This window comes from Pelophylax lessonae (genome assembly GCF_965119305.1).
Source record: "Pelophylax lessonae genome assembly, chromosome: 6".
NCBI lineage: Eukaryota > Metazoa > Chordata > Amphibia > Anura > Ranidae > Pelophylax > Pelophylax lessonae.
Window position 1 is genome coordinate 325805990 of NC_138773.1, and position 12500 is coordinate 325818489.

Here is a 12500-nt window from a genome sequence, read left to right on the forward strand (position 1 = left end):
AAAACGGTACCGGGGTGATGCCTGCAGCTGCAGATCCTCCCACTGCAACCGCTTCTTCAAAATGATGTACCGGGACGTGATTTTGTGGGAAGTGGTTAAATTGTAGGAAGATCTGTAACCGCATTCAATGTGATTTGTATCATTTTGTATTCTTTTGTTTCTTTTATCAAAAACAAATGTTTTTGCAGCGGTTCGTCTTTTGAAATCTTTGTTTTTTTTATTTTTTTATTTTTATGGTTAATAAATCCAAGCGGCAGAAAACCCGATTGGAGCTGACATGAGCGATCCGTATTCCTGCAGACAGGAGAGGGAATTTGGCGGGCTCCGCGGGGCCCCCCTCCGCTCACGCAGTAACAGAAATGTAACCTGATTATCTGGCGGCATTGATGGACGCGTCTGGCTCGGAGACGTCTTCATACATCAAACTCGCTCTCCGAATGGCGATAAGCCGCAGTGCCGCCGTGCGATTTCCCCGTTCTGCCGCCTCCGCTCATAAATTATAATATTTCAAGCAGAAAAACGGCTGAAGATAATAATACACCGTAGAGGATTGTAGGAAAGGGAAACAACTTTATTATAAATGTTGTGTGATGGGCGACCATACATCAGTCTGGGTAGGTCAGGAAGCCTGGTGTGCGCCGCAGAATCTCTTCCCCTCAGGGTTGCAATTTTATCTCCAGCACCGGCAGCAATGATCACTTCTACAGCTCCATAGAGTGACCCCCGGCTGGTCTTGGCGGTGATGTCTGTAGACCAGCCTGGTTCGGCCCTGGGGCCCCTCCACAGATCCTAATTCTGTGTGACGGGGCAGAGCGGGGAGTGTGAACCGTCCCCATCGGCAAATCAGCGGGGAGCAAATTCTAGGATGTGACGGGCCACTGGCTGCATAGAGGCAGCTTCTGCTCTCCGGCAGATTCCGATGTTTAAGCGGAACCTTCCACTTTGACATTTTATTTGTCGCTTTCCTCAATGCAGATTGCTAAAGCTAAAGTTTATTCTGCTTATATCCCCCCCCCCCCCCCCATGACATTTGAAAATAATCCCTTTCCATAGGTGTGTGCAGCCTATTACGTTAGGGGGTGCACTACAAAGCGCCAACACACGTGTGTGCATACCGTAGTACAGTATCTCATATATATATATATATATATATATATATATATATATATATATATATATATATATATATGTGTGTGTGTGTGTGTGTGTGTGTGTGTGTGTGTGTGGGACTTTTTTTCTCAGAGAATAGGTGCAGGAACTCCTCCCTTCTGAGTCACCCCTTAACTCTGTCCCCTACCCACCCCCGAGCACGGTTCCTTGGTTTCACCTCCTACCCACCTCCCAGTACCACCCCTTTTAGAGAAATAACGATAACAAGAAAGGCAATATAATAGATCTAGAAACAATGGCCACCCCTGCATCAATGGACTTCCAACATCCAGCATCAATAGACTCTCCAGCAGCATTAGGCCCCTCTCTCAACAGTAGATCCCTCCCAGCAATGATTGATTCCCTGCAACATGATACCCCACCAGCAACAACAGACTTCCCCAGCAACAATAGACTTCTGCGCAAATAGATCCCCTCCAGCAGCAAGTAGATCCCCTCCAGCAACAAATAGATCCCCTCCAGCAACACTAGATTCCCCAGTAGCCAGCATCAATAGACCCTCCAGCAGCCAGCAACAGAGACCCCTCCCTCAACAATAAATCCCTCCCAGCAACAAGTGACCCACCAGCAGCAAAAGACCCACCCCAGCAACAATAAATCCCTATGAGCAACAGAAGACCTCCCCAGCAACAATAGACCCCCATCCTCTGCAGCAATAGATTCCCCATTAGCCAGCATCAATAGACCCTCCAGCACACCCCAGCACCCCTTGCCATTACATACATTCAGTTCTGGAGGTGCCGGAACTGCGTTCCCCCGCGTTCCCGCTGAAAAAAAGCTGTGTGTGTGTGTGTATATATATGTGTGTGTGTATATGTGTATATGTATGTATATATATATATATATATATGTATATGTATATGTATATGTATATATATATATATATATATATATATATGTGTGTGTGTGTGTATATATATATGTATGTGTATATATATATATATATATATATATATATATATATATATATATATATATATATATATTCATAATAATGGTTGTTATAATTATTGTTGTTTATGTAGTAATAAATAATACACTCATACTAATATGTATATAGGAATACAAATAATAATGTATTTATTTGGTGATGTTTGGTTTGTTGTTTTGATCAACAATACCAAATTTTATATTATTATTATTAGTTAATAATCTTATAAATTTTTGGTTTCACATACATAGAAAAGAGCCAGTCTATTCCTAGCTATTCCCTTTCTTTTGAGTCTCATTGTTTTTCTCCCTGCAGGTCTTGGCCGGGTTGAACGTCCATCCTCCGGAGTTTGAACGACTGAAGGAAGAATACAGTGTAAAGGGTTACCCCACCATCCTCTACTTCGAGTGAGTATTCCGGATATTCCCGCTTCTGCTCCTCAATATCTTGGCTGTACTTGTCACTCCTCGTTCAGCTTCCTGTTTAATACTGAAATTCATCCAAAAATCATATGAACTTTTTAAAGTCTCAACCCATAGCAGCTGATGACATATGATCGATATGATTCTGGGGTGATTATACGATGCCTATTAGAAGAATAGAATAAAGCAGCTTTTTTTCAGTTTTTTTGCTACATTCACCTTCAATCTGCAGCTGTCACGGAGAGCACTTATCTTCTACCACTAGATGTCCCCAGTCTAATGGTAGCATCACTCAACCTACTACCTCATTGAAGGGAGAAGCAACACCCCCTCCAGTTCAGATTTTCTGCGTGTGACCATAGAAACGGATGGGGGTTTCAAAGCAGAACTCTAGCCAAAAAAACCAAGATAAAACGAATAGCCCTTCAAAATATATAAAATCACAAAACCTGCTCTTGCAGCAATATTCACCTTCAATCTTGAGGTTTCCCACGCTGTACTTCTCTTCAGCCACTAGATGTCCACAGTCTGATAGCCAGCATCATTCACCCCCCCCCCCCCCCATTTCTTCTGAGCCCAGGTGATCCCGGACGAGCCCCCAACCTTTGACTAGACTGTGATGACCTCATCTCTCTGGTTCTCTCCTTTCTCCTGCTGTCAGCATGTTCTTTGTTAGCACACACCTTATAGGCTCTTTGTGCTGCTTCTCCCTCCCCCAGTCAGAGCTCTGCTGTACAGGGATCGAAGGGGCAAATTGCAGGTCAAATTCAAGTACTTGGGTTTAAAAAAAATGACATAATAATGAAAACCGAGCTGTGACACTGTGTCTTCTATCTGCATGGAGTTGGGCTTTAGAGTTGGACTGTAAAGGGATGTTTTTCTGAATAATCGTCTTTCTCTTTCTAGGAAAGGGAAATATATGTTCAACTTTGAGAAGTACGGAGCCACCGCCAAGGACATCGTCGACTGGTTAAAAGAGTGAGTACTTTATCGCAGGTTCTGAGTGCTGAGACGTACATCGGGTATTGATTGATCAGCCGCTGTTCTCTGTGTCCTGCCTGGCGGGAAGGTTAGCGGGGTTATAAAAAAAAAAGTGCCGTCTGTAGCTTCTTCTGCGGCATCCTAAACATGTCACAGAGAGGAACATCGCATCTATACAGGAAATGCCTATTCTGGCACATTCGAGACAAATCCTCCTGGAAGCGGGGGAGGGGAGTGGTGAATATTGAGAACCTGTCACCTATGAAAACGTTTATCCTCGTACCGACCGGACCATAGCTGAATGATGGCTACAGCGTGGTCAGCTAGTTCTGGGAGGACATCAATTGGAGCGCGTACCCAGAAGTGTCCAGGATCGCCTGGTTCGCCGTACCTGGCACGTCACTGATCGGGGTAAAGGGCCAATGACAGCGGCCCTTTACCACGTGATTGCTCAGTCCAACGACTGATCGATCATTTGTCAACAAACCGGCGCATTTCCGGTTTAGCTCTCTCCTCACTCGCGATCGGTACAGCGTGTAAGGGGAGGGGGGGAGGCAGTGCAGCAGCGCGGTGTGTGAAGTGCCCACCCATGCCTGATCTGTGCCTGATCTGTGCCCGCCCGTGTGCCTGATCTGTGCCCGCCCGTGTGCCTGAACCGTGCCCATCTGTGCCTCATCCATACCCAAAGAAACTGAAGGGGGTTTCAAAGCTGTGCCTCATCTGTGCCCATCTATGCCTCATCTGTGCCCATCTATGCCACATCAGTGCTAATCCTGACGGTGCTCCCTGAATATTGGACCTCTGTATGTTGCCAGGCTGTGAAAGTCTCACACATGTGGTATGGCCATACTCGGGAGGAGTAGCAGAATGTATTTTAGGTTGTAGTTGCAAGTATGCATATGCTGTGTGAGAGAAATAACCTATTATGACAATTTTGTGAAAACAAAAATCTTAATTTTGCAAAGAATTGTGGAAAAAATTACAACTTCATAAAACTCACCATGCCTCTTAATAAATACCTTGGAATGTCTACTTTCCAAAAAGGGGTCATTTACGGGCTATTTGTACTTTCCTGGCTTGTTTGTGTCTCAAGAAATGAGATTGGCCGTTAATACATCAGGTGTGATAAATTTTCAGTGATTGGCCCCACTCTAGTCTATAACTTTCACAAAGACCAAACTATACACTGATTTTGGTTATTTTTACCAAAGATATGTAGCAGTATAAATTTTGGCCAAAATGTATAAAGAAAAATTACTAATTTGCAAAATTGTATGACTGAAACGAAGAAAAATTCAATTTTTTTTACCAAATGTTTTTTTAATTTCTAGTGCAAAAAAATAAAAACCCAGTGGTAAATACCACCATGAAAAGGCTATATTTGTGTGAAAAAAGGACAAAAATGTCATATGCGTACAGTGTTGCGTGACTGAATAATTGTCGTTCAAAATGTGAGAGCGCTGAAAGCTGAAGATTAGCCTGGTTAGGAAGGGGATTATAAGTGCCCAGTGGGCAAGTGGCTTAAAGTGTGGATAAACCATAAAATTGAGTTTGGCGGAGTTGAGCTTTCTGCGAGCCGACCGCTTACTGACAGAACCGCGCTTGTTGTTTTCCTTGGAAAAGTTGCACCCGCAATTACTGGACATTCCCCATCGTCTGAGTCTTCCAATCACATGTGACATCGCATAGCCGCCAGCTGTCAGAGGAGAGCAGCACCGTTCTTTCCCTGACTATTGATGGATGCGTCGGGGCTGTAGGGTGGTGTCTCCGGCGCCGGACAATTACTGCTGGCTTCTGACGCCACAATGATGGCTTTAAAGTAGCATTTACTCGTTCACTGCCAGAGCCGTTTTTTCGCTATGTTTAACCGCTTCCATAACGAGCAAATTCTGTCTGGCATTCCTCTCCTATATCATGTAAAAATCATAATTGCAATTCATAATTGCTACAAAATTACTCCGAACCCCCAAACATTCTTTATAGCCGCCCCATTTTACTCCCTGGAGTCTCTGGTTCAAAAAATTAATAAAAAAATTATTAAATATTTTTTATATATATATATATTTAATATTTAATTTTTTTTTATTTATTTTTTGAACCAGAGACTCCAGGGAATAAAATGGCGGCCATTACAATTTTTTTTATTTCACATGGTATTCGTGCAGCAATTTTTCAAAAGCTTTTGGGAAAAAAAACTTTCATGAATAAAAAAAAAAAAAAAAAAGTAAAGTTAGCCCCATTTTTTTTTTTTTTTGTACAATGTGAAGGAGGTTACACCGACTAAATACCTAATGTGTCATGCTTTATAATTGCGCACAGTTGTGGAATGGCGCTAAACTTCAGTTCCTAAAATCTCCATAGACTACGCTTTAAAAAATTTTACCAGTTCAGAGTTAGAGGAGGTCTTGTGCTAGAATTATTGCTCTTGCTCTAACATTAGCGGTCATACCTGACCTGTTTGGTTTGAACGTCGTTTACATATGAGGATGCGACCGACAAGTGTGTCTTCCTACAGTCAGGCATGGTGGTGGGAGAGTCATGGTCTGGGGCTTCATGAGTGCTGCCGGCACTGGGGAGCTACAGTTCATTGAGGGAACCATGAATGCCAACATGTACTGTGACATGCTGAAGCAGAGCATGATCCCCTCCCTTCAGAGACTGGGGGGCAGGGCAGTATTCCAACATATTGACCCCAAACACGCCTCCAAGATGACCACTGCCTTGCTAAAGAAGCTGAGGGTAAAGGTGGTGGACTGGCCAAGCATGTCTCCAGACCTAAACCCTATTGAGCATCTGTGGGGCATCCTCAAACGGAAGGTGGAGGAGCGCAAGGTCTCTAACATCCACCAGCTCTGTGATGTCATCATGGAGGAGGGGAAGAGGACTCCAGTGACAACCTGTGAAGCTCTGGTGAACTCCATTCCCAAGAGGGTTAAGGCAGTGCTGGAAAATAATGGTGGCCACACAAAATATTGACACTTTTGGGCCCAATTTGGACATTGTCACTTAGGGGTGTACTCACTTTTGTTGCCAGCGGTTTAGACATTAATGGCTGTGTGTTGAGTTATTTTGAGGGGACAGTAAATTTACACTGTTATACAAGCTGTACACTCACTACTTTACATTGTAGCAAAGTCTCATTTCTTCAGTGTTGTCACATGAAAAGATAGAATAAAATATTTACAAAAATGTGAGGGGTGTACTTACTTTTGTGAGATACTGTAGCGGTTGCTACACTGGGGGCTCCAGGGGTCCCTGCAAGGCAGCGTAGCCACCCCAAAGGCGTGCAATGCAATGGTCCAGTTTGCAGAGCGGACAGCCTGCTGGACAGAGGACGGCGAGGAAGACCATAGAAGAGGTGCCGCTGTAGACGAGGTGCCGCTGTAGACGAGGTGCCGCCAGATCGATCCTTTCCCAGCGAAGGTTTAATAACACTTTAGTGTTGATGGGCGATGATGATGATGATGTGGTTTGTGGTCTCCTGCTGGAGAGGATATAGAAGCTGTTGTATAAGACTGGAGCTGTAACCACACGCTCAGGCCCCATCCCTGGCACTGTCACTCAGTGGTGTGCCCGGCTTCCTCCGGGGTTACCCTCCTGATTGTGCCAAAACCACCAGCCTGTAATTTATGTAGATTCCGCCTCGACATGTGAGCAAATCACAGCGGACGCACCCAGAGATAAAACCGAGAAAGCTACTCCAAATCCCTCTCTGGCCAAACTGTCCTTATTTATTAAAAAAAATAAATAAATGTTTTGCCCCCAAGATGTAATCAAAGGAGGAACCACAAGGAGGCATCCAAGAGTCTGGGGTAAGTGATGCAGACCGCCTTCCTAGATCGTTCCTCCCAGCCTTGAAGAATAAATGTCCTCTGCTGATTGGCTTTGGGGGGATATCGGCAGTGACCGCTCTGATCTCAGGAGGATGTTGCACAGGGTGACAACGCTGCAGTGAATTCATTTAAGGTGCAATTGTGTTGTCACCCTGCAGGAGGAAGTACCATGGGCTTGGCAGGATCACAAGCTGTTCAGCCTTTTTAACCGCTTCAATATCGGGCACTTTCACCCCCTTCCAGCCCAGGCTGATTTTTAGCTTTCTAAGCTGGTGCAGTTTGAATGACAATTGCGCGGTCATGCAACACTGTACCCAAATTACATTTTTATCATTTTTTTATAAGCAAATAGAGCTTTCTTTTAGTGGTATTTAATCAATGCTTCGTTATTTTTATTTATTTTTTTGCTAAAAAGACGGAAAAAAAAAAAACCCACGAAAATTAAAAAAAAAAAAAAAAACTTGTTCGTTTCTGTCAGAAAAATTTGTAGATAGTAATTTTTCTCATTCACTGATATGTGCTGACGAGGCGGCACTGGATAGGTGGCACTAAAATGCCGCACTGATTAGGTTGCATTAAAATGCCGCACTGATTAGGTTGCACTAAAATGCCGCACTTATAGGCTGCACTGATTAGGTTGCACTGATAGTCACTGAGTGGCACTAATATGCCGCACTGATTAGGTGGCACTGATAGGCGGCACTGATTGAAAGGCACTAATATGCCAGACTGATAGGCGGCGCTGATTAGGTGGCATCGATGGGCACTGATTAGACGGCACTAATATGCTGCACTAAAAGGTGGCACTGATGGCCATTAAAAGGCAGCACTGATTGGTGTCACTGATGGGCACAGTCTGGTGTTACTTGCTGGGCACTGTTGGGGCTGCACTGTAATAAGGGCACTGATTACCTGTACAGCCTCCCCTGTGAGGAAATGCCGCTGATCTGCTCTCCTCACAGTCTGTTGGTGTGAGGCAAGGAGAGTTTATTACCGCCCCAGGTGGGCGCACGAGAGGTGACATGTCCTTTGACGTCCCAACATGAGAGGAGATCTCGCTCACCGTCATTTAAAGCAGAACTAAACTGCTGAATGAATGGCCTCCCCTCCCCCTCTTCTATGCCGCCAATTTTTATCAACTTTGGCACGTGCAGAAATGCGCCGCCGTTGTCTTTCGGGTATGGAGGACCGGGCAGAGACCGGCGGCCCATCTGCACGCGTACATGCGCAGAAACATTTGCAGCTTCTGGCAGATTACTACTATACAGCCCAGCAGTGATTCAGCGCAGGTGCGGAAATTGCTGCTGTCACAGATGCCGCGCCCATTTGCAGCTTAACACCGCACCTCCTGGGTCAGCTGTGACGTAGCAATCCCAGGAGACAGCGGTGCCCGGCCTAGCCTGGGAACCAGGAACCTTGTAAAAAATCTGAAAATGAATCTTTTTTTTTTTTTTTTTTTTTTTTTTTTTTTTACAATTTGTGTAAAAGGTTAGGGGTGAGGAATAGAAATACCTAAAAGAAAAAGTACGATGCAGTAAGTTTAGTTCCACTTTAACTAAAAGGATTTAAGGATTAATTAGGCTTTCTCTCACTTCTTGTTTATAAGTTTATTTTTTTAGTTCAGTATTTTTTTTTTTAGAAAATTACTTGTAACCCCCAAACATATAAATAAATAAATAAATAAATAAATAAATAAATAAATAAAAAGACATTTTTTATATATATATATATATATATATTACACATATTTACATTTTTTTTTTCTTATCACTTTTATTCCTGTTACAAGGAATATTATATTTATTACATCCCTTGCAATATAAATAAGGATGATATGTCCTCTGTGTATAGAGAGATCTGGGGTCAAAAAAAGTTTAAAAAAAAAAAAAAATTGCTTCCACTCTGAACTGGAGGTGACGTCATGACGTTGCTCCAATCCTCCAAGGCCATAGAGACCACCTGGTCTCGGATGCCTCTGTGACCAGCCTGCCGCACCTTCAGATTGTTTTTTGGGCGCGCTGGTGGAAAAAAAAAGCTTTATCCATAACCCCAGTAATCCACTTGCGAAGCACATCGTGTGTGTGTATGTATGTCTGTATAGAGATAGATAGATAGATAGATAGATAGATATAGAGATAGATAGATATAGAGATATATTTGTGTGTATATGTGTGTGTATATGTATGTATGTATATGTGTGTGTATATATATATATATATATATATATTGCGGTCACCAAGTGGTTGTTTGGTGTGTAGGTTTTACATGATGGATTTTCATTTGCTAGGTATAGTTACACCATAATGTGAGCGTGTCACAGAAGTTTCACACCACGGGGTGATAATCCATATATGAACCTATTCCAAAGCAAGATCTAATAGAAGACTATACAAAGGAGCAACGCGTTTCAGGGGAAGGCAGAACTGGCCTTCCTCCTTTATCAGGCCCCTGATCTGTGAATTAGGGGCTGATGAAGTCACAGGATCCTCTCCATTAGAGGGGACGTGCCTGCCGTGGAAGTGGGGACGGGGGCGTTCCTGTGTGGGGATGGGGGGGCGTGCCTGCTGTGGGAGCGGCGACGGGGGGGGGGCATGCCTGCCTTGGGACGGGGGCGTGCCTGCGCTGTGGGGTTACTGGGGCGTGCCTGCAGAGGGAGGGGGGTGGAGCACCCCTGCACTGGGAAGGGGGCGGGGCTTCCCCACAGTGAAGGTGTCTCCAAAGTCCTGCTTGCCTGCATGACGTGGGAATTCTTATAATAAAGGGAAGTAATGAAAGCCATCCAGTGTTTCCTGTCCTAAGTGAGGATCATCTTGTTTTTTTTTCAATGTAACGTTGTGGATTGTGAGATACAATGTATAGGTGGTGTTTTTTACCTAAATAGTAAAGTGAAGTATTTGTCTGCAGCCGGTTGGAGGGTTGCTGCTCCAATCAGCTGCTGGGCTTGTTGTTGCTGAATGTGATTCTTCTATTATGGAATGGGGAGCAAAAAAATTGGATCTATTTCTGGGTCCTGCGGAGGATGTATGGAAGTCCCCCGTGTCTCTCTTTAGGTGTCTATCTATAACTCTGTACTTTGTATCTTCTCCTGCCGCAGTCCGCAGCCGCCCGCCCCTGAAGCCCCGGAGGTGCCGTGGTCGGAAACGGAAAGCGCGGTTCATCACCTGACCGACGCAGACTTTGACGAGTTTGTCAAGGATCACCCTTCCGCCCTCGTCATGTTCTACGCCCCATGTGAGTCCTTCCTTTAACTTTTACTCATTTTAAGTGAATGTCTGTAATATTGGTGAAAAATAAGTGTGCAGTTAGGGGTGGAGCAATGTACCGCATAGCTCCCGCCCAATATAGATCTGCAAAGACCGATGCCTGCTGAGAGTACTGCTCTGATTGGCTGAGAGGAACAAGGCGTGTCATATCACAGTTTTAATGAATTGTTTCTTTATTTTGAAATTGATACAAGATAAAAAAATAAAAAAAACACTTCACAAACTTTGTTGCAGTTTTTTCTCAAGGCCCCTTTTATACCTAAGTCACGCGATTTTACTGCAATGTTTTTTGCCGCAATTTTGTCTGGACTTGAAGCAATGTCTATGGACCTCAAAACTCATTAAAATCGGCCCAAAGTAGTGCAGGGACTATATTTGAAGTTGCACAGATATGAACGGTACTCATTGGAAATCGGTGAGTAAGACTTATCATGCAATAATAATAAAGTGCATCAGTGACAAGAATCTAATACCATGCAATGATAATTATTAAAGTGCAAAAAAATATTTTTATGATGAGGTGCCAAATGTGCAATAAGTGCCAAAGTGCAGTCCAAAAATAAACAGTCCACTTGTATTTGGATAAAGTGCTGACTATAGTGCTTGAAGTGCTCCACACAAAGTGCCAAGTGCTTCCAAGGAAACCCTTTCGGGGATCCACTCACCAGACTTGGGATAATTCTGAGCCTTAAATATACATCCAAACAGCCAGTAGGGATGGATAGGATAGCTAAGCCTCCAATATAAGCCTCCAGCCTCAGATGCAGGATATAATACAGCCTCAGTGTCCCCCAGGATAACCAAATGGATGAGCCTTCAATACACCTCCAATCTCCTCTGGAACTCCTCCATGCTCAAATAAGAGAGGGAAGGAGACGGAAACAGTGAAGCCCATAAGGTAATTTTATTGCAAAAAGTATAAAAAAGCTACTCCCAAACATGAATCAGGTAACAGCGTTGTATAGTAATCAGGGCTGCTGATAGGGGGGGACCACCAGCCCTCTTGTAGGGGGCCCTGAGTACACAGGGGGGCCCACACAGAGAGGGGGATTAGTGATGGACAACAAATACAGAAATCTTCCTCCAGCACCTGAATCCGATCTGTCCCTCTCCCTGCTATCAGCTTTTATCTGCTGAGAAAGAGACAGAAATCCCTTCACTAATCCCCCTCCCAGCACTGGCTCTAAAGTTATCTCTCCTCAGGAGTTTATTTGTAACTTTATTTCTCTCTCTCTGTCTCTTTGATCACTGAGCTCCAACTGCCCAGCCTGTATATTTTTCTCATCTTCATTTTTATTTAACATATTTTTTTAGATTTAGCAGGAATTAGACCCCGTTCACACTGGGGCGACGCTACTTTCCGGGGCGACCTCAGAGCGGCCGGCACGGACTTAATATCATTGAAGTCTATGCAGGTCGCTCCGGGTCGCCCCAAAGAAGCTCCGGACCCTTTTTCTAAGTCGGAGCGACTTGTGTCTCTCCTATTAGAACGGGTCCGCAGCTTCTCTATGGCAGGTGACCTAGGGCGACCTGTCAGGCGACCAGGTCGCCTGACAGGTCGCCCCAGTGTGAACGGGGTCTTATGTGAGTTATGTTATATTTGTGTCTGATAATAGTGATTTTGTTATAATTTTAGCTAAATATGTCTTTAATATTTTCTTGGGGGGGCCCTGCCAGGTAGTCTGTACGGGGCCCCGCAATTTCTAACAGCAGCCCTGATAGTAATCAATAGTCACAATGAGCCGATCCACTTCCGGGTACGCTGCCGGCTTGCGTTCCACGGTGGTTTGAGGAAGTGACGTGGTGTGACGGGTTGTCTGCCAGGAAGTACGTTAACGCGTTTCGTCCGCCTATCCGGGGGGTCATCAAAGACATGGATTTTTATCATTAGTGCACTTTA

General features: G+C 44.3%; 1 protein-coding gene across 2 annotated transcripts in view; it reads left to right on the forward strand.

The window, feature by feature from the left end:
- Positions 1 to 12500, forward strand: part of PDIA5 (protein disulfide isomerase family A member 5) — a 116544-nt gene that overhangs the window by 59788 nt on the left and 44256 nt on the right. For both annotated transcript variants that reach the window (XM_082260979.1, XM_082260978.1), the window contains exons 9-11: positions 2417 to 2508; positions 3430 to 3501; positions 10432 to 10568. In XM_082260979.1, the coding sequence (XP_082117105.1) occupies positions 2417 to 2508; positions 3430 to 3501; positions 10432 to 10568 (301 nt within the window). The remainder of the gene's footprint in view (positions 1 to 2416; positions 2509 to 3429; positions 3502 to 10431; positions 10569 to 12500) is intronic.